At 41.6% G+C, this 25,449-nt stretch overlaps 1 protein-coding gene and 2 long non-coding RNA genes across 3 annotated transcripts in view; all 3 read right to left on the reverse strand.

Moving 5' to 3' along the window:
- The window catches only part of LOC141768265 (uncharacterized), a 33,585-nt gene extending 29,978 nt beyond the window's left edge, over positions 1 to 3,607 (reverse strand). Inside the window, exon 1 of the long non-coding RNA XR_012594042.1 lies at positions 3,436 to 3,607. This is a non-coding gene — a long non-coding RNA (uncharacterized LOC141768265). The remainder of the gene's footprint in view (positions 1 to 3,435) is intronic.
- Positions 3,608 to 11,058: 7,451 nt separating this feature from the next.
- Positions 11,059 to 24,666, reverse strand: ntmt2 (N-terminal Xaa-Pro-Lys N-methyltransferase). Its single transcript, XM_074636392.1, has 4 exons — positions 24,303 to 24,666; positions 18,907 to 19,079; positions 14,648 to 14,900; positions 11,059 to 14,351 (listed from the first exon to the last, which is right to left on the reverse strand). Exons 1-4 carry the CDS (start codon positions 24,502 to 24,504, stop codon positions 14,095 to 14,097), a joined length of 885 nt encoding a protein of 294 aa, XP_074492493.1. The 5' UTR covers positions 24,505 to 24,666; the 3' UTR covers positions 11,059 to 14,094.
- LOC141768266 (uncharacterized) overlaps positions 11,059 to 25,449 on the reverse strand; it is a 50,924-nt gene continuing 36,533 nt past the window's right edge. The window contains exon 2 of the long non-coding RNA XR_012594043.1: positions 11,059 to 11,733. This is a non-coding gene — a long non-coding RNA (uncharacterized LOC141768266). The remainder of the gene's footprint in view (positions 11,734 to 25,449) is intronic.

The following is a 25,449-nucleotide window of genomic DNA, read 5'->3' on the forward strand; positions in this document are numbered from 1 at the left end:
ATCAAACAGCCGCAGCTTGCAGAGCTCGGGATCAGCCGCCGCAGCTTTTCATAGACATTGCATGGCAGCTCGCCGCAGGCTGCACTTCTCAGCTGCTCGGGTGTGAATTCGGCATTAGCTGTTAGATTAGAACCCTATATGCAGTTTGGGGGATTTATGTGCTCTCAAATCAGTTGAGGAAGGAAAATAGAAAAGAAACAAAAGAAGAAAAGAAAAGGAAAGAGAAGGAAAGAAATAAGGAATGATGAAAAGAAAAGAATGGACAGAAGGAGGAAAGAAAGAAGAAAGAAGGAAAGGAAGGATAATAAGAGTGATGTTTTATTTGTTTTTCACATAGACTGTATATAAGAAGTGGACGTAGTCTCCTTGACGTCATCCACTGGTGTGTGGACTGCCGTTCTGAAGCCTCGAGTTCGGCATTTTGGCCGTCGCCATGTAATTTTTTTGCAACCAGAAGTGACACGAGACGGTGGACCTAAGCACAACTGAATAAGACATTTTTACGAGACCCAACTTTCATTAACTGAAAACACACTGTGAAAGGGTTAAAGATGTAAGACAAAAACACAGACGACACCGGAAACCGCCGCTGTAGCGACCTGTCAATCACAAGGTAGCCACGCCCTAAAGCATACCCTGCTTTATGGTCTATCTGACTCTAAATGGGACCATAATTTACTAAATGAACATCATGCTGTATTAAAGAAGACTTGAAACTAGCAATTGAGACCATAAACTCATGTTTACAATGTCTACTGAGGTAATAGATCAAGTGAGAAGTAGGGTCATTTTCTCATAAACTTCTATACAATCTGATTTCTTTTTGCAACCAGAGGAGTCGCCCCCTGCTGGCTATTAGAAAGAATGCAAGTTTAAGGCACTTCAACATTGGCTTCACTTCTCAGACCAGGAGGTTGCCCACTGGTTTTTCAACAAAGTACCTCCAGTCATCAGATAAATGTAATGGAGAAAAAAAGTGCAATATTTGTCTCTGAAATTTCAAGAAAGAAAAATAGAATGTCTGGAAATAGTCAAGAAGCTCAGAACTGCTGTGAGCTACAGAACTTATGTAAATGCACCGAGTTACTTTCCACCTCTGATGCTCAGTCATTCAACACGCTCATAGACTACACACACACGCACACTTGACTCCTCACACACACTTGACTCCCCGAAGACACAACACACTCCAAACCTCTGCCTCGCCTGGCTCTCTGCTCTGACTCACGTAGGAAAAAAAGATTTAATCATGGGAGTAAATTGGCTCGGTGGAAAAATGATTCGTCGGGGCATAATGTGCATGTGCGAGCCATTTCGACTCATTACGCCGTGATCTGAAAGGTTATGGAATTGAAACCAGCATGAGGGACGAGGCTTCCAAGGGCACCGAGAGCGCCGAGCCCCGAGAGCGGCTCCACATGTTGTCAGACAACACGCTACCACGGCAACGCCGAGGGGGGGCAGCGGCGGCATGAATTGCGGGTAAATGTAATTGGGTGGCTCTGCTCTAAAAACCTCAGTCAGAGGAATGAAATGAGGTGTTTGTTGTTCCAAATTACGCTGAATTAATGTATACACTTTCACTTACCACACACACGCACGGATGCCATCATCTGTGGTGTTTGTTTCCAGCTGTGATATACTGTGTGTTTGTTTACAGGAGAACATATACCACATGGCCAAAAGTATGTGGACATCCGAAACATTCCACTTGTGTAATAGTCGAACATGTGATTGTAACATCATGGGCATTAATGTGCTGCTAACAACATCCATCCACCCTTCTGGTTTCAAAACACGTTGTTTGTCACATCCTTTAGAACAGCATCGGACGCCTCTGCCAGCACGATGATGTGCCTTCTAGAGCATCACTGCTAAAAAACAAATCTGTTTTATGATGTGACAACGCAATGGTTAAGGTTTCGTTTCGTTTAGGAAAAGATCATGGTTTTGTTTCAAATCAAGCGACAATTTCTAGTGCTGAGAAATGAAGCCAACACAGAAGTGTCGAAAACTGCGGTTCTTTGAATTCCCATTTGAGGCTGGCTACAAAAGCGAGTCAATCCCCACAGACCCCCATGTTAAAATGTCCAACTTTACTGCAGAAATAAACAAGTTTACAGCCTGGTACAAAAAACGTTTTTGGTCTCTATAGCTGATTTCCCCATTCATGGAAACTTTAAGGAGGTTGTATTTTTACATAACTCTCCTGTTTACATTATATTAAGGCTTAAGGTTCGGCATAATTGAGGGCGTGGACGCTTTGAGTGACATGTGGGTGCCGTACCTGGTTGTTAGCTGCTGTCTTCTCTGCTGTGTCACCCAGGCCCAACTCAGCTCCACCGACGATCCACCTCTTTGCCCATTTTTGAATTAGTTGCGAGTTAGACTGTGTTGTCACTGCCAAGATGGTGACGGCCGGAGCCACACACTTTCAGCTCTTCAGAAACCTATGGGTGACGTCACAGAGACTACGTCCATATTTTATACAGTCTGTGGTTCAAATAAGTAGCTTTCTTTTTCCATCTACCATCACCTTAAAGTCCAACTGAAGTTAAATTGCATTTTTTTTGTTTGCTACAGCATACATATATCTGCTCCGTAAATCACTTGTCCTGTGTTCTCCTTTGAGAAAAACAATCAGAAACCAAAAGGGAGAAATTTATATTTATTGGTTTCATGATGGCATCCTGTAGTTTTGCATTAATTCGACAGAATCCTGTTCTGGTATTCGTCTATGTAGATACAGCCAATCAAATTTTGCATAATGCAGTTAACATTAGTGTTGGATCATAGGCAGAGCAGAGGTCACACCAAGCCAGACAGCAGCCTGCTACACAACACAAGAGTCACAGACTCAGAACAACAACACACAACCACATTAACTCTCCTGCTAAAGTCTCCCTCTTATCTAACCCCCCAATTTCCCTTGTTTCCCTTCACCAACACACCCCACCACCTAACCGCATGATGAACCAAGGCGGTGTACAAAGAGAAAAAATAAGTATATACCTATAAAACACATCAAAAAGACAGTATGAACCCCGTCGCCCTGCTACCCATGAATCCCATCAATATAGACATAAACCAACAGCATTCACACTTAAAGGAATTAGATAAGTATGCTAATTTCCTCCATCATCTATAGTGATATCCACAGAAATAGCCAAGAGTATACATAGACTAACATACAGTGTATGTATATGAAATAAACAAAGAATGCACATATGGTAGGCCTATATTATGACATGTGTATGTAGGCTATTAGTTAGTCTTATTTACAAACATGAACACACGTCTTGTTCTCTACCTTAGCTTGTTGAACGAGCCACCAAACAAACATTCATGGGGAAAATGTTATTGCTAATGGCAGTTTGTAGGCTAGATAGCTAATTAACTGCTCAGCTGCTGCACATTAACAGCATGATAACATACCTGCAAATGCCACTTTGGTCCAGGATATGCTGGTGTGGCCTTTACAACACCTGTCTGCCCATGACATGGAGGCTACAGCAGTTTGCTTAGGCTACTTGTCTCTTGTTCCCTGCAGTGTGACACCTGCACTCTGTCAGTCTACCTGCTGCTGTCAATCAAACACAGACAGGGACACGCCCCTCCAGCCTGCTGAGATGAGAAGGAGTGGGCTATTTCTGATATTTCCTCCCAAAAACTGTTTTTATTTCTTTTTTAATAATAGAAAACTATTTACAATATATTTAAAAAAAACAAAAAAAACACTGATATTATTTCTATAAACAAAGAAATGACTAAATGGAGCGAGGCTTGTGAGCTAGTTCAGACAGTAAAACACCAATTGCACTCACTCTCTATATCATATAAACCAAACACACCCTCCCAATTTGGCAGTCTATTTAAACTGCAAAAAAATCCCATCTCTCCCTCTGCCTTGTCAATGCCGCCGCCGCTGCCATGCATCAGTGCTCTTTTCACAGCAGCCATTTTGACATGTCATTGCAAGGTAAACACAGGTGTGATTAATTGTGGCCCTGATCCATTTAGGTGTGCCCAAGCCCTATGGAAAGGAGGCTGGGTCACGGGCGGACACGGGTCTTGGGGTATGGGGTATAACACATGCGCAGCGTAACTGAAGCTGCGGTCGTGCGTTACGATTGGCTCAAATTTCGGCGAGTGTAGACTTTAGTTTACTGACTAGACAGATTTTACTGCACATTATACCCCCAAAGATATGACTCGTTATTGACGCGTGACCCAGCCTCCTTTCCAACGGCCTTGAGTGTGCCAGGGTCCTGGTATAGGGCATGCTGGCTCACTGGAATGGCTGTGACACACTAAATAGAATGGCACCATATCTCATTTTATCAGTCACACCTGTGTTCACCCTGCTATGACATGTGAAAATTGCTGCTGTGAAAAGGGTCTATTGCTGACGCCTCACAGCAACAGGGTCGCAGTTTCAAACCTGGCTTGGGGCCCTTCTGTGTGGAGTTTGCACGTTCTCCCCGTGTCAGCGTGGGTTTTCTCGCCGGGTTCTCCAGTTTCCTCCCACAGTCCAAAGACATGCAGGTTAATTGTTGACTCTAAATTGCCCGTAGGTGTGAATGTGAGCGTGAATGGTTGTCTGTCTCTATGTGTCAGCCCTGTGATATTCTGGAGACCTGTCCAGGGTGTACCCCGCCTTTGAGGTCGGAGTCTAGACCCCAAACTCTAACTGTGTTCTGGTGAAATAAACATTTAAAGTTGTCTGACTGACTGAAATGTTTGACTTACCAAAGTGTTGTATAGTTGCCCCAATCTATACCTTAACCAATTTATTATTTGTCCAAAACCTTAACCATGCTGTATCATTAATAAGACCTTCATTGGAACCAAGGAGCACAGAAAAAAATATCCAAAAGTACCTAAGAGCCATGTTGTATTATTTACAGTTTTTTTGTATTTGATCCTCATTGCAAAAGTACATTGTGTTAAGACATTTGAAAATGTTTAATATGCAGTAGAATTAAGGTAATTAGTCATGTTGCAGAATTTTGACTCTTTGTTGTGTGTTTTCCCTATTAAGACTTGTGTTCCTCTAGTCTGTCCTGCTATTGGACAATTTTGGGTCTCTCCCTTTAAGTGTGATTAGTGCAAGTCATTAGGCTTCAATGGAGCAGGATGGGGGAGCAACAATTTTTCTCACCACAGATTGTAGACTGTATTTCATTTTTTTTTCAGCAGAATTGGTCAGTTTTTGAGAATCCATCATTGCATATGATTATATTTTTGTTCATTTTTATTTTCGTAGAATAAACCACTTCGCGCTCACAATATTAGCCTCATCATTGGATAGCTGACCAAGGAGAGTGAGTGTCTGCAGAAGGCAAGTGGAAGTTGGGCATGGTAGTCTACATGAGTCAGAACCCTCTGCATTAAGGTTTATAACAAGCTGTCACTACAGTACCAGAAGCATATGGATGGGAGTGTCCACATACTTTTGGCCTTTGTGTGTAAGAATGAAGTTGACTGTCCCAGCTCAAATTGAAAATTTCCCCAAAATCTCCAGTTTTGCTTTAGGATGATGAAGAAGGAAACAAAGATGGACATAACTACGGAAAGAAGTAGGAAGTATTTGAAAGAAACAAACAATAGCACATTCCAATAAAAGAGCTGTTGTTTTTGTGTTGTGTAATATATTTGGAAGACAGACAGTGCAGAAATGCTACACCAGTGTTTAACATTGTGTAGGCCTCAGGGTCTGGCTCTGCACATACTGTATAGCCAAGAACATACCAGCCCTGTGTTGCTCCATCATAGTCATGGTGAATCACACACACACACACTAACACTCCAGCTCCAGATGGGAATAAATTCCTCTTTTTTTTGTTTGTTGTTGTGAGCAATGCTTTCCGTCGCACGCTGCTCAGCAGGAAGGTCATTTTTGGGAAGAGAAATGATTCCTCCTCTTGGCATTGCAAAGTTTCTTTTCCAGTGAACACAGTTTTAGAAATCTTTGGGTATATTAAGCTGAAGGTGGGACCTATACTGTATGTATGGCTGTCGTCATTTTGTCACCCTTTGTTTGGCTCAGAGATTAAACCCTCACAGTCAGCGGCACCTGATCCAGGCTCCAAACCCACATTGTTGCATGAAATATTACATGCTCATGGGCCAGGCCTATAAAAAGTCTGTGTAACTAATCCCTGCCCTAGAGTTTAAGGAGAGCTGAGTGGGGCAAAAAAAAAAGAAACACCCTCAGACCCTAGACGACATGCTGGGAGAGTGCGTGGGCAGCCAAAGAAAAAGCAGCCCAAAAATCATCAGGTCTGTGTTTTTTTTTTTTTTTTCAGTGACATGATTTACTATGAGAACTGGAGATGAAGAGAAAGCACATTCCTCTGGTGTGGATTCTCCCAGGGAATGGAGGTTAGGCTCGCTCCTCTCGCCGTCTTGATGAAACCGTCCCGGCTCCAGAGACCGACTGAGGTTTCTCTCCGCTGCAGATTCCACAAAGACGTCAGTGTGTTCAGGATGAAAGCTTCAGGCTGTCTGAGCTGATGTCTCGGCTCTGGAAAATGACCCCTCTGCTGCTTCCTGGGGGTGTTCACCATCTTCACATGAGGGTGGACCATCCCTCTGTGCATCTCTACAACAAGAGTAAAGACTGAAAGGCTACAGCACTGTTAGCACCCCCTACAGGCTAAACTGTTCATTACACCCCACAATAAGAAAGTACTGAAAACAATATAACCTTTTTAGTTATGTTTATGTTGTTTTACTAGTAATAGGGATTGACAAGGTTGATCCAGAGGGTGGCACAAGAGGAAAGGTTCATTAAAATTAGTTTTGTTTTTTTATGAATAAAGTATAGGGTACATAGTTCAGAGACAAAATTCTCACCAACCACCAGAGACGCGGTTGCTGTACCTCCTTGGTCATGTGTTCTGAACTACAGCACAGGTGTTATGTTGTAAAGATAGATGTAGATGTCAATCTATGTAGATGTGATAAATGTTTCTCCCACCAGAGGTTGGACCAAGTCATTGTTTTGCAACAAAAATCATAGATGTTTTTAAAAATGTATATTTATTTGGTATAACAAGTGCAACTGAACTTAATCATTAAAAAAATCTGGGGAATCAAGTGTCAGGCTTGGGAGAAGGTATCAAGTCCAAGTGAAGTCACCAGTCACTGGTGCTAAAGTCCAAGTTGAGCTGCAAGTCTTTTTTTATTTTGGTTAGTCTAAAGTCATCAAATTTGTGACTTGAGTCTGACTCGAGTCCACACGTCTGTATATTCCCCTTTGAACATTTTCCTCCCGCTATCATTGGGAAGCTTGAATCTGAAAGTCCACCTTCAATAGTAGAGACTTATATAATGATCTGTAGGAGACTATTCTCCCCATTTATTTCACAAAATTGTCCTCCTCACACCTACACACCTCACAATAGATGCAGTCTATTTGAAGGTTCAGTTGACTGTCCACAACTGATATGTTTTTTTTTGGTTGAGGCATCATGTCTCTCTATTTGTGATCCCAACATACAAATAAGCTACTCTGCCGGGTTAGAGATAAGCGAGAGAGAAACTGGTATAAAAATGAATGAAACTTAATTATTACTACTTTGAGGGGACTTTCTAAATAAAACATACTGAACAAAACTCTCAGTATCACTCAGGTAGTGGCCACGCAGCCGATTTCTGTCACGGCCCCTCCTCTGTGACGATGGTGTGAGTGTGTTTTTATTATTTTTCTGCCTTTTAGTGTGAGTGATATGTGCTTGGTGGGTTTTGGTTTTGTCTGTTTGCTTGTTTCTCTCCCTCCTGTCCTCTCTCTCTTTCTCACTACTAACCTGGAAACAATCTGCAATCAGTCCACCTGCCCACCAATCAAGCCAGCTCCTCTTCACGTCATAAACCCCGCTCCAACACCAACGGCCAGTCTCCACTGGATTGTTGCCATTCATGGTTTGTCATGTGCAAGCTCTCTTCCTGCCTGCCTAACACCACTCATCCACGGAACCCTCCTTTCCCCCCTCACCACCGCCAACGCCAGCCTGCAATATCAAAAACTCCTGTAATAAAATAGTTACCTTTTCACCTACCTGTTGTCCAGCGTCTGCATTTTGGTCAAGCCACAGAAATCCTGACAATTTCAAATGCTAAAATGTCGACAGTGTCCACAGTGACAGAATTACGGTGGTACTGAGAGCTCAATGCACTTTGAATTAAGAAAATACATGCAAATAGACAAAACACAAGGAAAATAACATTTTCACTAATTTGACAACACGTTTAGAAAAACTTCTGCACAGTGATAAAACAAAACCCATACAGAAACATTTCTGTATGGGGTTGTGTTTTCTCACTTTGCAGCATTTTTTTTCTAAATGCTTTGCATGTGTTGTCAAGATGTTTTGTCTATTTACATGTGTTTTCTTATGTAAGTTGCAGTGCACTGACCTCCCAGGGCCACCGTACAGGATCCACGACAGACTGTTCTCATACTTCGTTCGTAGCTATGTGTATACCTACGAAAAGTAATGCACTGTAATTTGTATATATCCCACAAAATCAATTTGTATGTAATCCACATTATCGTGAACCAGGAACTATAAAGAGCCACAAACACTGCATAGGAGGTCGGGGTGGATGGGTGGGATAAAAAAAACACCAGACTTTAGCCCGAGAGACCGGCGTTCGTGTCCCGTGTGAAACCAGAAGTCAACGTTGATTTGTCATGTAACTAACGTACCTAAGTTACACCACTTCTGTTTCAGTTTTTTTTAACCCAAATCACAAGCTTTTCTTAAACCTAACTAAGTAGTTTTGTTGCCTAAACCTAACCAAGTCTATCTTTTCCTAAACCTAACTAAGTTGTTTTGTTGCCTAAACCTAACCAAGTCAACCTTTGCCTAAAACTAAATAGCTTTGTTGCCTGATACTAACCAAGTCAATCTTTTCCTGAACCTAACTAAGTTGTTTTGTTGCCTAATCCTAACCAAGTCAACCTTTGCCTAAAATTAAGTAGTTTTGTTGCCTGATCCTAACCAAGTCGATCTTTTCCTGAACCTAACTAAGTTGTTTTGTTGCCTAATCCTAACCAAGTCAACCTTTGCCTAAAATTAAGTAGTTTTGTTGCCTAATCCTAATCAAGTCAATCTTTTCCTGAACCTCACTAAGTTGTTTTGTTGCCTAAACCTAACCAAGTCGACCTTTGCCTAAAACGAAGTAGTTTTGTTGTCTGATCCTAACCAAGTCAATCTTTTCCTGAACCTAACTAAGTTGTTTTGTTGCCTAAACCTTACCAAGTCAATCTTTTCCTGAACCTCACAAAGTAGTTTTATTGCCTAAACCAAGCCAAGTCAATCTTTTCCTAAACCAAACTAAGTAGTTTTGTTGCCTAAAACTAACCAAGACAATCTTTGCCTGAACGTAACTAAGTAGTTTTGTTGCCGAAACCGCGCCAAGTCAATCTTTTCCCAAACCTGAGTAGTTTTGTTGCCTAAACCTAACTAAGTTGTTTCATGTGAAGACAGAATATTATTTTTAAAAGACTGTATGCATACAACGAGCAGAAATGGACACGTACTGCTGAACATTTGTGGGAAAATGCATGAAAAATTAGGACTAACTTTTCTTAAAATATCATATGACCTGTTGTATGAGGATACTTTGTCCACGATGTGTAGCAAATATCAAGCATGTGTGATTGGAGGGGACCCTCCCCCAAGACTGTTGTGATATTCCGGAAGTACTTGTCTTTAGTACCTCCTTTTGGAAGAGTTATGGATTGGTACCAATAGTCTTTAATCCTTAAAATAAATGCAGAAGTTTGAGCTGTTGCCTTGAGAAACACCGGTATAGGCGCCACCATTTTAATTATCTTAAAGTGATAAGTCGCCGATGATATCGGCGTACACCGCATATGTAAGATTGGTTTGGGGATTCCAAGCAATCCAAATAAAGTATTTATTTTGATCATTTTATTATAGTTATGGCTGTGGCTTTAGGTCGAACGGTTCCCAGTAGTGTTCAGCATGTTGAGGCGATCACACTTAGTGTTGGTCACTACATCCCTCTGTGGTCTCTGTCTTCCTCCTGTCTCCGCGAGCTGTCTGAGATATACTCTGTCTGGAGCCAGGCCCAAAGCTCTGCTCCGCTGACATGACTGGACAAATTAGTGTTACTCCAGCTAATATATTCAAACTGCTGCCGAGCGGCTGCGGAGGACATTGAGAAGTATTAGAAATGATAGCTTTGACTGTCAGCGACGCTAACCACTCCTGAAAAGGTGACAGCACATTTGGCTGCTATTTGCTGCGGGAGAGAAAAAAAAATACCTAAAAGTTTAACTTTGGGGCATTTTGATCTTTAATTCATACGGGATGTGGAAAATGTGTTTGGTCTAGGCACATCTCAAAAGAGTCATTCTTACGAGAGGAACACGCCGTAGAGATAATCTCACGCCATCGCGCCTTCGACACTTTGATGATTTTGTGCTTTCTCGGTGCCAGTCGACTCATTGACAAACTACCCTTTCATGAAAAGCTCGGGGAGGAACAACTCCGCACCACTCCCGTCGAGCTCTTACGCACGCAAATGCTGAATATTTGAGGCGACTCCTGGATGTGTTTTATGCAGACAACATCTGACAGGCCTGAAATGAAGCCAGGGCAGATATGAAAGCCGGCACTGTCTGTCAAAACCAGGAAATAATCAACCCCCCCGTCCGCCTCAGGGGCCCAGCTGAAAGTCATTAGCCCCAAACAATGTGCTGCTTCTACTGTTAGTCTGAAAGAAAATAATAATAGTAATAATACTTAGGAGAATTACCATAACGATCTGAGAGGATCTCAATTATCTGGTGTGTTTTCAGCCCACTCTGGAAGATTGCAGCGCGGTCACTGTCAGGGGCGTGGACGCCGGGCTGCACTGTCGGAATATTTAGAGGAAATTGGTCAGCACTTATGTTCCAACGTTGATTATAATAGCCAACGGTGATTACCCATCACTAATCCTATTAGCCTTTGTTTGGAACACGGGATGAAAAACATTATATATGAGAAGAGCGTTTCAAAAATCATAAAACTACATCCATGTGCTTTCCGAGTTTTATTTTTGAAAAACAATGCTACACACTAAAATGTGTTGACGCTGTGCCGGAGAGTGGAATTTAAGCAACTTAGTCTGTGCACAAAAGAAATTAATATAAAAAGTACATAATCTATTTAATCTGCAATATTACAAGCAAAAGTATAAAACACATACTTACATAAAAACTAATATTTACACCTGACCAACCTGCACTAAGTGCACTGAATGAGCATTATTTCTCCTGCAATATAAAGTGAACAGTGAACTACATGCTGTGCCGAAAGGTGACCCTTATAATTAAGACCTCATCTCCACCTGGTGTTAAAGGTACAGTGTGTAGGATTTGGGGACATCTAGTAGTAACCAACTGAATACCCCTCCACTCACTTCTCCCTTTCCAAGTCTGCGATGAGCCGTGAGCGCAAAACTGTGGTAACGCCATTCGCCTCGCTCGGAGGCCATCCTTAATAACACTACTTTAGGAGCAACAGAAGTCAGACGGCGACTGGCGCTACCGCGGTTTTGCACTCTGCGTCTCACGTTACTCACGTCACAAGCGTGTCGGAGAACTACAGCGGCCTTCAGGTAACGTAAAAACACAAAAGGCTCTCCCTAGAGCCAGTGTTTGGTTTGTCCGTTCTGGGCTACTGTAGAAACATGGCGGAGCAACATGACGGACTCCGTGAAGAGGACCCGCTCCCTATGTGGATATGAAGAGCTCCTTCTAAGCTAACGAAAACACAACGATTCTTAGTTTCAGGTGAATATACAGTAATGAAAACATAGTTATGAATATTATAATCCATGTCTGCTAATAGATCCCCCAAAATGTTACACACTGTACCTTTAACATGCGATCTGTATCTGGATATCTTACCTGGAAAAGAACAGGTTAATGCAGATGTAAATGCAAACAGCATTGTAATTGGAATATCGGATCAGATCTAGAGAAATGCAATCTGTGGCCAAATTCTTAAGAAACAAAACCTGCCCCCCCTCCTCCTGCTCAAGCTGCCTGTTAGACAGCTACAGATGAGCTCTTCACTGGCCCATACACCATGGATGTATTTAGAGAGCTGGATACGGCCCTGCCTGCGGTCCAAAAAAGCATCAGAGCACCATTATAAAAGAGACATCTGTAAAACTGTTGACAGGAGACCTCAAACTGCAAACAAGGTTCATTATAACTCTTTGTATTATGAGTTTCTAATCCATGAAGGGTTCATATTTGTAAAACTTTCCCAGAGCCTACATGTGCTGTGGGCCGCACAATGTGGAAACAAACCCTGGAAAATGTTTTTGGCTAGTGCACTCTGTGAGAAATTTAAATCTAAATGTGTGGGCGCCATCTTTGAGTCCGGTATCTAGTTCCTATAACACATCTACACCATAAAGTAGCATTGCTTCAGAAGACTCTCAAAGGTCTGCAACGACCTGCAAGACAAGAGTCACATAACCAAGAGAGGTAGCTGAGCTAACACTAATGCTAGTAAGCTTCTCCACTGGCTCTGATTATTACAGTGAAACGGCTTTTACACTAAAAGTGGAAGTTTATCATTGTTCATTATTTCTAATGGAGAAATTGCGCTCAGTCACAGCATCGCGCACATCAATTTTCTGTCAGATTTTGCACACAAAGTTTAACCGTACCGTACCATAAGGATACTACTAAGGAACACTACTTTAGGAGCAACAGAAGTCAGACGGTACCACAGTTTTGCATTCTGCGGCTCACATTTCACAAGCATGTCGGAGAACTACGGTGGCCTTCAGGTAACGTAAAATCACAAAAGGCTCTCTCTAGAGCCAGAGTTTGGTTTGTCCGTTTTGAGCTACTGTAGAAACATGGCAGAGCAACATGGCGGACTCCGTGAAGAGGACCAGTTCCCTATGTAGATATGAAGGGCTCATTCTAAGCTAACAAAAACACAACGATGCTTAGTTTCAGGTGGTTATACACTAATGAAAACATAGTTATGAATATGATATTCCATTTCTGCTAATAGATCCCTTGAAACGTTACACACTGTTCCTTTAACTGAACTTTGAATCTTGACTTTTCATATTTTGTAGTGGAAATTCACCTGGAAAAAGACTTTGGTGTATAAAATCAGTGGAGTTTCCCTTTAATATTGTGAGTTGCTTTGTGGGATTATGTGCTGCTCTTCATTCTGCGGTCTGAAATGACTCAGTATCGTTAGCCGAGTTAGCGAGGCTACTGATATGTAGCCCACAGGTATCTTCAACTGTCTCCGTCTGTCATGTGACCTTCGCTTTGCAGGTGGTGGCTCTCTCTTTAGAGTTTCCCGTCTTGCTACCTTTGACCTGGGATGCATTTTGCATGTTTGTTGACAGGTCCAGCTGCAGATTGAGATCCGATCACAGATGTCATTATCCAGATAACGTATCCAGATACAGATCGCATGTTAATCGTGCTCTAAAATAGAAAGCAATATCGTTTTTTAAAGAATTCTAACATGATACATTATTGCTGATGATATGTTGCACTTGTGCTGTAACATGTTGGATTTCGTCAAAAACGGATACAAATCATTCACTCAGAGGAGAAACCATCTGAATGCACATGTTATTCCAATGATCCTCGTGGTTCAGACAGGAACAAGCTTCTCCCAGAGTTACACTCCAGAGAGCTGATCTTTGATGTCATCAAGATACAAACCCCGGAGGTGGTCGACTGACAATAAATTACAGTCTGGCTTTGTGGACGTGCAGAGTGCTTCTGTAGAAGGTTAATGTCCATGTAAAAGCTTTATTTCATTTCTGGGCCGAGCAGAAAAATAACTCCTGTCTCCATAAAATCTCCCCGGGTGCCATCACGCCGTCCACACCGCCGCTTCAGGATTTATCTACTGATGACATCGTGAAGATATCTTGCTGTGTTGTTGTAGTTTTTTTTAGAGACTTTTAATCACAAATCTATTTTAGACAAAAGAGGAATAACACGTGAATTCAGCTTTAGGTTTTCCTCTTTTTGTCAAATGGAGCGACAACCATCTTTTAAAAGTAATAATGTCACTTCTACTTCATGGCAATCATCCAGACAGGCATGATGACCTCAGGGAAACCTTCCTGCCTCTCCACAGCCAGGACCTCCAGGCCGGCCTTGGCGATGATGCACTTCATGATGTCCAGGTGGCGGCTGATGCTGCTGTCGATGGGGTCCAGCTTGCAGCCCTGCCGCGCCATATTGTCCTTCATTATGATGACGCCGTTTGGACGCAGACTCTTCTTACAGCGAAATAGGAAGTTCATCAGGTCCTTGTCTGTTAGGTGGCCTGAAGAGAAAGACGGATAAGGAATGAAGAGAAAAAGAAAAAAACAACCAATGACAACTGAGATACCTGTCCCTGCAGGGATCTTTGTTTCCATTAGTTTTCTTACTGATGTGCGCCAAAACTTGCCAAGGTAGATGGAGTCAACGGAAAACCAAGTTACACTATTTCATGCAGCGGTTGACCTATTGCAGTCTAGTAGTCAAGCCAGGCACTGACATAAAAAAGAGAAAGATTCTCTTTTATATTTTCATTTATTCGCCAAACAAGCAAAAAAGGTCAGGAATCCTCGTACTTACATGCCACCCACTGCATCCAGATGACGTCATACTTGTTTTTTGGAGGTGTGAACTCTTGCAGGTTGTAGCAGTAGTAGGTCTCGATGCGGTCGGCGTCGTCGCCGAGGTACTCCTCGTGCGCGTGGAGCAGGAAGTGCTCCATCATGTCCGCCATCTCCATTTTCTCAAACACGGGAAGGAGGACGCCTTTGGTCACGCGGCCGATCCCGCAGCCACAGTCCAGGGCGCAGTGTGTGCCGGCCATACCAGGACCCTGTGGGTAAAAAAAAGAGAGTTAGTTGTAGCAAAATTCTTTAGAGGTCTATCTGGAGGATGAAGTCAGTAAAATTCCTCAACGGAAGATTGTCAACCATAAAAAGAAAAAGCTGGATTTATGTTTCACAGAAAACAAACTGTCTATTTAAATCTCAGTTTCCCTGCAGCATGTTATTACCATATCTATAAGTCAGGGATGTATACTTCATTTTCTATGTTGCCAGATGTCAGGCCTCTGTGCCTCAAAATCATTGAGAGCACAAACAAGTCGACCTCAGTTCCTCAGGGCAACGCAACTATGAACTTTACCACGAGGGAACAAAGTCGCCTCACTTGAATCATGCTGGTTTTTCTTCCTTTTCATTTGGTATTCTGACCTCACTCCAACCCCTCCACATCAGGGGCCCCAGTGTGTGATTGTATGAAAGATGGGGCCCCGAGGAGCTCTGTGCTTGTTACAGGAGGCTTCCTGGTTTTTGGTGAATTACTGCCATATTGCTCCGTGCGTATGTAGCTCAGTTTAATCTGGATGTGTTCTAAATCTTTTCCTTCCCCAACACGTTTTTAATGGAGATGTCAGGTTTAAACGGGAGCTGTTCACAGCCAGGGGAGGACGGTGTGTAACTGAGCACACGTTTGTAGAAGAGATGGTGGAAGAGAGAGAATCCTTTGGATGTTTTTGGTTTAACATTCAGGGTCTTTGTATTTAACTGAAACACAAATGTCTGGACATTAGATTCACACAATCAAAAGCAAACACAAATTGAAGCAAACATCACCGACACCAACTATTTCAAGAGCACTAAATGCAGTTCATCACTCTAAAGGCACATGTGCCACACAAGTATAAGGTGTTGTGAACCTCTTTTAGACTTGATTACGTAATGCCGTTCAACATTTCAAAGGGTCATTGGGATGGTATGCTGTCACACTGTGTCACATGGCTGTGAGGATTAATTAAAGGGAAGGTTTGTTGTTTTTCAACCTACATCTTACTGTAATACAATGTTCCGATAATTTTATTCATGCACAGCACAATCACACTCGTACTTGATAAGTATTTAATATTTCTCTGCAGCTGGGTTGCCAGGTGTACAATGATTTAAGATTTAAGGCTGGCCCACACTTAAAGATTTTTCAAATTTTAACAGATGTTGAAAATGTGAGAGATCCCACACATAATGACATGTTGTTAAATTCAACAGTTTTGTTTCTATAGTGTGAGCAACGATTTGGCCATAACAGCCCACCACACACTAACAGAAGAGTCCTGACTAAAAAAAAAACGGAAATCTCGCAAAATATCTCGCGATCAAAGGTGACTTTAGTGTAAACAAACATGGCGGATGACGGGCAGGAAGAATTAGCAATGTTAATTTTTGTCCTCCATTTCTGAGGTCCATCTCACTCTATGCTTCGCGTTTGCATTAACTCATGCATTAGCCGCGGCCGCCATGACGGCAGTGGTTGTCCTTCCTTCTTCAGTCAGCTTGGTTCTCAACTGGCTATCTTTCTATCCCATGTGACTGCGTCATTGGCCGTCCTTTAGGTTCCCCACACACAACAGGATATCTGATCGTAAATATTGAACATTTTTAATATTTACGATTTGAAATCAGTGTGGCCAGGATGGACTTCCGAGCCTATTGGGTATGTAAAAACACTCTTAACATAGCTCACACCACAGGAATATCTAGAAAGATAATCTTTAGAACCATCAATAAAGCGGGGCTTTGCTGACGATCGTCGGGAGGGGGGGAATCGGGCACAAAATTGGCATGATTCTTGTGTAGTGTGTACCCGGCATTAGTCCTTTGTTTGATGTACAATCAATAATCCATAAAACCACCATGTCTAAAATGTCTATAATGTATTACAGAAAACTGACCCTGGATCTGGATAAATGATCTAATCACATCTTTTTAACTTATGGCCAAAAATGTGCTTTGTGAGGTCCAATGATCTTGACCTTTGACCACAAGTCCAAGTGGATGTTTTTGCCAGATGTAATACAATTCCCTCCTGAGATATCGCTTTCACAAGAATGGGACGGATGTAAGGTCACATTGACCTTGACCTTTGACCACCAACATCTAATCAGTTCATCCTTGAGTCCAAGTGGAAGTTTGTGCCAAATTTGAAGAAATTCCCTCAAGGCATTCCTGAGATATCGTGTTCACAAGAATGGGACGGATGGATGGACAACACAAAAACATAATGCCTCTGACCATGTCTGCCACCAGCACGGTGGCATAATAATAAGTGGTAGCAGCCTAATTGTGTTGTCTGTAATGATAGCTCAGTGAAAATATGTGTTGTAATAAAGCATACACTGCGACCGCTGAGAATAGAAAACTGATATTCATTGTATTGTATTGTATTAACCAGTTGTGGTGAGCTGTGTTAAATCAGGGCATGTTGTGTTTACATTAGCACTAGTGGAAAAGTAGCCGCTTAGCTGTCTGCAGTTCCTTTAAAGCATCCAGTCGTAGCAGTTTATAATTAAACTGATCCTCTAAATAACCCGGTCTCTGGGCCAAACCCATTCCCCTGAATTAACACATGGGCTCTCCTAACATCTAAAAAAAAACTCTAGTCCACTCTGACATACATTCACATGAACACAAAAAGATGCATTAGTGCATGCATACAAAACTGTTGACACACAAGAAAATTAGAACATATTTTAAAGGGAAGGTTCGACATTTTGGGACATAAACTTATTCCCTTTCATGCCGAGAGATAGATGAGAAGATTGATACCACTCTAAATGTCTGTACGCTAAATATGTAGCTACAGCCAGCAGCAGGCTAACTTAGGTTTGCATAAAGAGTGGAAACAGCTAGCCTGACTCTGTCCAAAGGTAACAACATCTACCTACCAGCACCTCTAAAACTCACCAGTTCACATATTATATCTTGTTTGCTTAATCCAAACAAAAATTGAAACGTAAAAACAACAAATCGCTGTTTACATATTTTTCGTGCAAATTAAACAACCAAGATATAACATGTTAATTAAAGAGCTTTAGAGGTGCTGGAAAGCAGATTTGGTCCCCTTTGGACTGAGTCATGCTAGCTATTTCCAGTCTTTATGCTAAGCTAAGCTAGTTGGCTGCTGCCAGTGTCTCCATACTTCCCTTCTCATCTAACTTTCAGCAAGATAGCGAATAAGCTTATTTCCCAAAATGTCAAACATCTCCTTTAAAATGCATCCTCTAGCAAAGAACGGAAATTGCCAAGAAGTGAAAGTCAATTGTTCGTTCCATTGCAACATTAGCGCCCAGCAGCAAAGCTACGCTTCTGCCATTTTGGACTGAAAGCCTTCTACCTGACGTCAGTAAAACATCCGCCTACAAAGTGCCGTACAAAAGTAAAACAAAATTATTTCTATTCTATTGTCATATTTAATGTCTCTGCCGAAATGGCTTGTGTTGAACAATAGAAATATTATAAATATCATAAGCGTTTTCAGTCCAAAATGGCGGCTGTTGTAAAAAAAACAAAACACCAGAGTTTCATCTCTGCTTCCATACTCTTTGTCCTTACAGTAGGTCAATTATACACCACATGGCAGTTTATGAAACTATAGATGTTCCTCAACAGAGAAGACTAAGAATATCTCTTCCTCTCCACTGTGAACAAATTAGTGCTAGTAAAAACTAACCATAGTAGCTACAAACTGATTACCAGCTGTTGGCACTGCTTGTTCTGTATGGGTGTTTATGAGTCTGTCATCAAGTCTGAGGTACTATTAGAAACTGCACCTCCCACATGAAACAAGGTGGAATTCTTTTTATGCAGTCAGTAAGATGAATTCCTCACCCAAAATAGATTCTGACATGTATATTAAGGGATAGCTATACCAGTGTAAATCAATATACTAGTGGACAGAAGCCACAGTAAAGTGTGTTTTAATAATGGATAAACAGCTTCTCAAATGTTACCGTATCAGGTTCCCAGAGCCTTTGATCTGAACTTGTGAGTTGGTATCTCGTGACTCACCACAAACCTCTTCAGAAACTGCCGGGAGCCCTCGAGATCAACGTTGCAAATCTCCACAAAATCTCCCAGCATGCCCTCCTCCGAGGCGGGGACGTCCTCGTAGAACTGCTGAGCTCGGTAGTAAAACTGTTTCTCTCCTTTGATGTACTCACAGGTGACTGGAAACAGCTTCACTGTTAGGACACATGGGCAGACATGAAGGGAACAGCTTTACAGACAGATTCTTAATAACTGGTCATTACTTGTTGGATGACTCTTTAAAGAGTAACTTAACACCAGGGTGAAAAGCAACGTTTCACTGTCGTCTTTGGTTTAAAGTTTCAAGCTTGTTTCACATCTGACCACAGCCAGCAGCGCTGACTATGTTTACATGCACACTAATAATCCACTATTGTTCCGACTTTGACAATGTTCAGAATATGATACGGGTCATGTAAACAGCATATTCCATTTGGATATTCTGAATTAGGCCCATAGACTGGAAGTGGACATAGTCACTGTGACGTCATTGGTTTGTGGACTGCCGTTTTGAAGCCTCGAGTTCTGCAATTTTGCTGTCGCCATCTTGGTATTTGGCCACCGCCATGTCGTTTTGTGACACGAGAGGGTGTTTAAACCAGTTTGAGGCACTTCCGCAAAGGCTTCACTTCTCAGACTCAAAGGTAGCCCACTGATTAGGACTTATTCAGAATGCAGCATTTTCTGATTAAGACATGTGGGATATGCCGATATTATTCAAGTTTTAGAAGAATTCTTTGGACATGTATACAGCGCATTCAGAACTCGCTTCTCAATTGAGTTTTTTACAGCAGTTTGCGACACCCAACCTCTTGCCTGTTTACGGCCAGCCCTGTGCGTTCAACACAAACCAACTGTCCGACAGTTTGCAGAGATGCATGCCAAAAAGAAAAGCCCACATTTCTGGTTGGAAGGAAAAACACACCTACTTTTAAACATTATGAAAGACTTGGATATCAACAAGTTTTTCGATATGTGCAAATATCGCAACGCCAACCTTTTCAAGAAGCTGGTTGAAGGAATGAAAGAGGGAGGCGGTGTTCGCACGGTCGAACAAGTACGCCATCGATTAAATTTTTTGGTGTGAAAGTGCACATTTTGGCCTGTTGGTGGAGCTAACAGAGAGGTCAGGGCATTGCCAAAAACACTACAATTCATCCTCTGGAGACCATGATCGGAATGTGACCTCTCACAGACCAACCAACATCACCATCATGCAACAAAACAATTGTTAAGGATGTTGCCAAATCAATGTATCCTCATACAAAGGCTCCTAAGATATTTTACAAAAACTTATTACAAATCTTTCGTGCGTTGTACAGCAACATGTGTCAATATCCGCTCGTTTTCAAATCAAACTTCCGTCTTCACAGGAACTTGGTTAGGTTTAGGCAACAAAACTACTTGGTTAGGTTTGGGAAAAGATCGTGGCGTTACTTAAGTACGAAAGTTAAATGACAAATAAGTTAACGTTTGGGTTAAAATACGTAAGTGGCATAACTTAAGTGGGGAAGTCACGTGACTCACACAGTATACGAACACCAGTCTCCTGGACGAAAGTCCGGTGTTTTTATATAGTCTAGAAAGTAACACCTTAATTGCAAAACTCTTGCGAGACTCGCTGCCCAAGGACCTATGGTGACCTTAACCATTCGAGGTCAAATCCTAACCTTAACTATTGGAGATTAATGCCTAACCTTAACTATCTGTTAAGGTTAGGCATAGTTTGTGCTTTACCTTCGAGGCATGACCCGGCGTTTGTCGCTCCGATACTTCCTGGTTCATGATTACATATGAATTGATTTAGTGGGATATAGATATGAATTACAGTGCATTCCTTTTCATAGGTATATCTACGAAGGGTGTATGAGAACAGCCTGACCAATTCTAATGTTGTATTAGTGATTAAGGCAAGTAGTGAGGAATCATTTCCAACATACGACGTGACACTAGGCTGCTCTGTAAGGAGAGGAACACTGTTCACAATCTCAAAGGAAATGTTGAATGATAATTTGATTACCAGAAGACTATAAATAAGGATGTGCTGCGCTTGTCTTACACTGTTCTCAGCTGTTGCAAGATATAAAATAGCATCTCCAATGTTGTGCATTCACACGCTTTGTCAGTCACCAATAATCAAAAATGTAATGTTTCTGAACCTCAAAGGACCCTTCTATAGCCAGGACCACAACAGCTCTCTATCATGGTAAATAATGTTTTTGTTTGTGTGTTCAATTATGTGTTGTACTACAACACTCCTCTTTGTCAATGACATACTGTGATATTAAGAAACTTAAGTCCTGGCTTCATAAACTATGCCAACCTTTCACTGCCTCAGCTGAAATAAATCCTGCAGAATGAACGCAACATTTCCGAAGGCTTAGATGACACGTTCCAGGCGTGGAGGGGATGGGTGGTGGGGGAATGTCCGTATGCTTGTCAAGGACCACCAGTGGCAGAATTCATGACACCACAGTGAAACATTAAGAAAGGGGATTTATATCCAGCCGGACTCCCTCCTCCATGCTAGAAACATCAGGACGAGGCAGGGAGCCAAGAAAGGGACTGAATGGTTCAGCACCTGGAAGTCATGCTAAAAACAAGGTGCAGAAACAGAAAATTTGTGCCAGGAATTTTCTGGCCCACTTGGTTATGAGATGTTTGAGGATTTTGTTCTGGCATAAGGTTTGATTGGAGCATCTAAGGCTGGCAGTTACATGTCATGTGACCCCTCAGGAAGGCTTTCGGAGGAAGGGTAATTATAGAAACATCGAGTAAGACCAAGAAGGGGGGAAGACAGCGTGATGACATTTACTCCTGTCAATCCAGTGCCACCATGTTCTTCTATCTCGCACCTTCAAAGTGAACCAGCTCATTAGAAGTTGACCTTTGATGTAACAGATTGAGACATCTGATTAAACGATAAAGGGTCTGAAGATTAACGTTTATTTCTGATATCTAAGGCCTTAATTTAACTCCAGTGATAGGATAACCCTCCAAACAGTGTACAGTATACTTATTTTTGGTTTACTCCTTTTGCTTGACATTTTCTGTATTAAGACATAAAACAATTAAAAATAAATATTGAATTCCGTCCATCTAAAACTGCTGCGGCTGTTGGTAAATAATCCTACCGCAGCCCTCTGGCTGTCATGTATAGCACTGACTGACATGAGTTAGTGCTTGACATGCCATGCCATTAATGGTATTTGTATCAAGTTAGTGGTAAGAAAGTAAGGTGCGTTTGAGCCAGAATGGTCAACCGGTCAGGATCTCCTGTTTCTGCGGCTTGTGGTCTCATGATGGACAAGTACAAACCCTGCAGAGGATTGGGTTAGACCTCCTACAATAAAGAGTATGCCATGATGAAGAGCTTGTTATAGGCTTGATAATTCACTGACCAGCATATGTCACTAAAACTTCTCCCGGTGCTTTTATGGTGCATCTTGCAGAAAGAACAAATAAACATAAAGTATGTAGTAAAAGAATTTGATAGTGCACAAATTCAACTCGCCACATTCTTGCATTATACTCAGTGTAATACTAGCTTTTGGTTCTCAGTGTATTTTCACTTCCACACAAATTTATGTTATGATCCCTTTGTTTGTTTTAAATTAATAGTTTTGGGTAATACTCTGATTTGCTTAATTGATGAGAAGATCAATATCCATCTCATGTCTGTGTGTTAGGTACAGAGCTGAAGTCATGACGTGGTTAGCCTAGCTTTTGACATAAAGATAGCCTTGAGGTTTCAGGGGGAGCTACATGCTGGAACTATTTTTTGACAAACAACAGTTGGCGCCATGACTGTATGCAGCTTCCTGAGGTCTTGTCATCACAGTGAGGTTGCCAGGTTTGGTACTATCGTGTCTGTGCAGAAAACAAAATCTGTGTTCCCTGACCATAACAGCGCTATAGCTGGAGAAGCTGCACAGAAGTGCTGGGTGGATGGATACATTGTTGTTTAGCAAGAAATAGTTCCAGGATGTTCACTCCCCCTAAAACTAAAAACAGTGTTTTTTTACATTTCTGTTTGTGTACAGATTAAACAAACTAGATAACTACAAAAAATAAGTTTAGTGGTGTTGGTAGGCACTGGCACAACAGTGTCAGGCTAGATAAGGGATGCACTGATCCAACTTTTTCAGTCCCAGTATCAACAGAGATACCTGGGCTTTGGGTATCGGCCGATACGGAGAACCGATCAACTACCAGTGTTTAATTAATAAGCTCTATATCTCACTGTGTAAAGTGTCCAGGATAATTTATTTTATATGTAAAACTACTTCAGGCTTGACTTAAGCATTGCTTTCTTAACTTTGCAAAAAAAAAAAATTTAACAAATAAATACATATATATAAATTTAGTGAATTGTTATTTATTATTAAAATAATAAATCATACACCAGCAAATTGGTAAAAGAATCTTCAAAATTAACAGGAATTACAATTCAAATGTAAACGTTTTTAATGCAGCAACAAATTGGTCAAAACTATGGAATTAAATAGAATTTAATAGATCGGCCACATGGTCACCGATACCCGATCCAGCTATTTCAGTCAGTATATCGGCTCGATATCCAATATCGATATGGGTGCATCCCTAGGCTAGCTGTTTCCCCTTGGGACTAATCCCAAGTGCAATCACATCATGCATATGTACATCTTAAAATGATGTATGCATCTCTGCATGCGCACTCTTTTTCACTCCTACATGAAGTGGAGACAGCATCATAAAACATCCACACAGCTTTTGATTCGAGTATGTGGTATTTAAGAACATTTTAAATGTATTATAATGTAAGATTATATTTGCAGCAGGTCAAGTCAGATTATTGGTTGGCTATTCCAGAGGCCCCAAAGCTCATTATTCCTAGTGTTTTTGATCCCATTGTTTTTAAGTATTTTCCTACCTTCCAGGTAACCATTGTTTTCAATTAATTTCATTATATGTAAATCTCTTTGGACAGGTGATCAATCACAGTCACCATCGGGTCTGTTTTGATTTTTCTAAATCATTGTGGCATTATTATGGGTGATGCAGTACACAGTTTTCCAACCAATGTGCATTTTCAAGTGCATTACCGTGTGATGAATATGTGATTTTAACTAAACTAATTTAGAACATGGTGTTTACTGAACTACAAGTTTAAAGCTCCCATGTTATTTTTCATGAATAGAAACTATTGAAAAACCTTTGGAAATAAATCATTTTTGTAGAGTGATTTGTACTCAACCAAAACATGCAAATCCCCAGCATGCTTCTTCAGCTTTGCCCAATACTAAATAGGGTCAAGGGTCAAGGAAAGGTTGTAAACCTTGTCCTCTTGACTGTGAAGCTGATGTGTGGTTGGATCGTTGTGTGGCCCTTCTTCTTACCCACGGGAATCTTCTCCAGCAGGTACAGGTAGCTGGCAAAGAACTCGCTCCTCAGCGAGTGGTGCAGGTGGAAGGACATGCTGTGGCGACACATGGAGGCATCCGTCTCTTTCCAGCGATCGCTGAACGCCTGGTGAGCGGCCTTGTATTCTAAGTTGGGCGTTGGTGAACTCTCTTTTTCATTTTCAAGTGAAATCTCCATTTTGGCTGTATGTGCACCTCACGGAGCGGTGCGGTTATCCAGAAGGTGTTTGACTGAGCGATGGCAGAGGAGAGTAACGTGTTACGGCGCCTGTTTGGGACACTGTTACTCCAGCTGCTGCTAAATCTGTCTAGCTGAGTGTTCAACACGTCTCTGTCAGCGTTCAAGTGATCGCCAGAGATCTTTTTCACGGGGCGGTGCTCAGGACGCTCTGCCAGATTTACAGATCACCTGCTAGGGACACTGACTTTGGAGGAGTGAGGGAAGGGGGGCTGTGGTCTGCTGTCTCAGGACAGACAGAGGCGAATTCAAAAGAAATCTATGCAACTTAATCACAGTTTGTGCCCCTATTTCAAGAATTCAAAAACTCTTTAGGTCTTTTGGATAAAGGTGAAAGTTGTATATTGTGCACTGCACACACACACACATACAAAAAAAATATTAATTACTTAATTTATCAACCTGCTTGCCAAGTTGTGACCCTACTTTTTAATCCAAGCAAAGACCGGTAGCCAAACCTACCTTATTTCAAAATGGGGGTGAGTTAAGTGCTGAAATTGGACAAAACTTTGGTTTTGCAAGTCACGAGTCTATAAGCTAAAGTCCAGAGTCAAGCCTCAAGTCAAATCCAACAAGTCCCAAGTCAAGTCCAAGTCCTAAACTTTGTATTTTGATCCCTAAACTTTAATCCCTTCACCAAATTAAACATCAACTAGAAAAGTGCACTCAGCAGAGTGCAGCGCTGAATTCCAAATCACTACTTTTTCTTTTTACTTTTAGTACGTACTGCAGCTGCTCTTACAAAGTATGTACTGCTACATGCAGTATGCATACAATTGGGACATACTATTTGTCATCACATTTCACCTTGAACTTTAACCCTCTTGCTCATGTATTCGCTGCACAAAGGATTGTGGGTCAGAATAGTCAGAAAAGCATGCTGGC

Source organism: Sebastes fasciatus, chromosome 5 (genome assembly GCF_043250625.1).
Source record: "Sebastes fasciatus isolate fSebFas1 chromosome 5, fSebFas1.pri, whole genome shotgun sequence".
NCBI lineage: Eukaryota > Metazoa > Chordata > Actinopteri > Perciformes > Sebastidae > Sebastes > Sebastes fasciatus.

What these genes read in the sequence shown, in the direction of transcription:
- ntmt2 (XM_074636392.1), bottom strand. Translation starts at nt 24,504, where the DNA reads ATGGAGATTTCACTTGAAAATGAAAAAGAGAGTTCACCAACGCCCAAC. An exon ending in AGTTTCTGAAGAGGTTTGTG is followed by an intron (nt 14,901 to 18,906) that starts GTGAGTCACGAG and finishes TTTTACCCACAG; the next exon opens with GGTCCTGGTATGGCCGGCAC. An exon ending in CTGGATGCAGTGGGTGGCAT is followed by an intron (nt 14,352 to 14,647) that starts GTAAGTACGAGG and finishes CTTTCTCTTCAG; the next exon opens with GCCACCTAACAGACAAGGAC.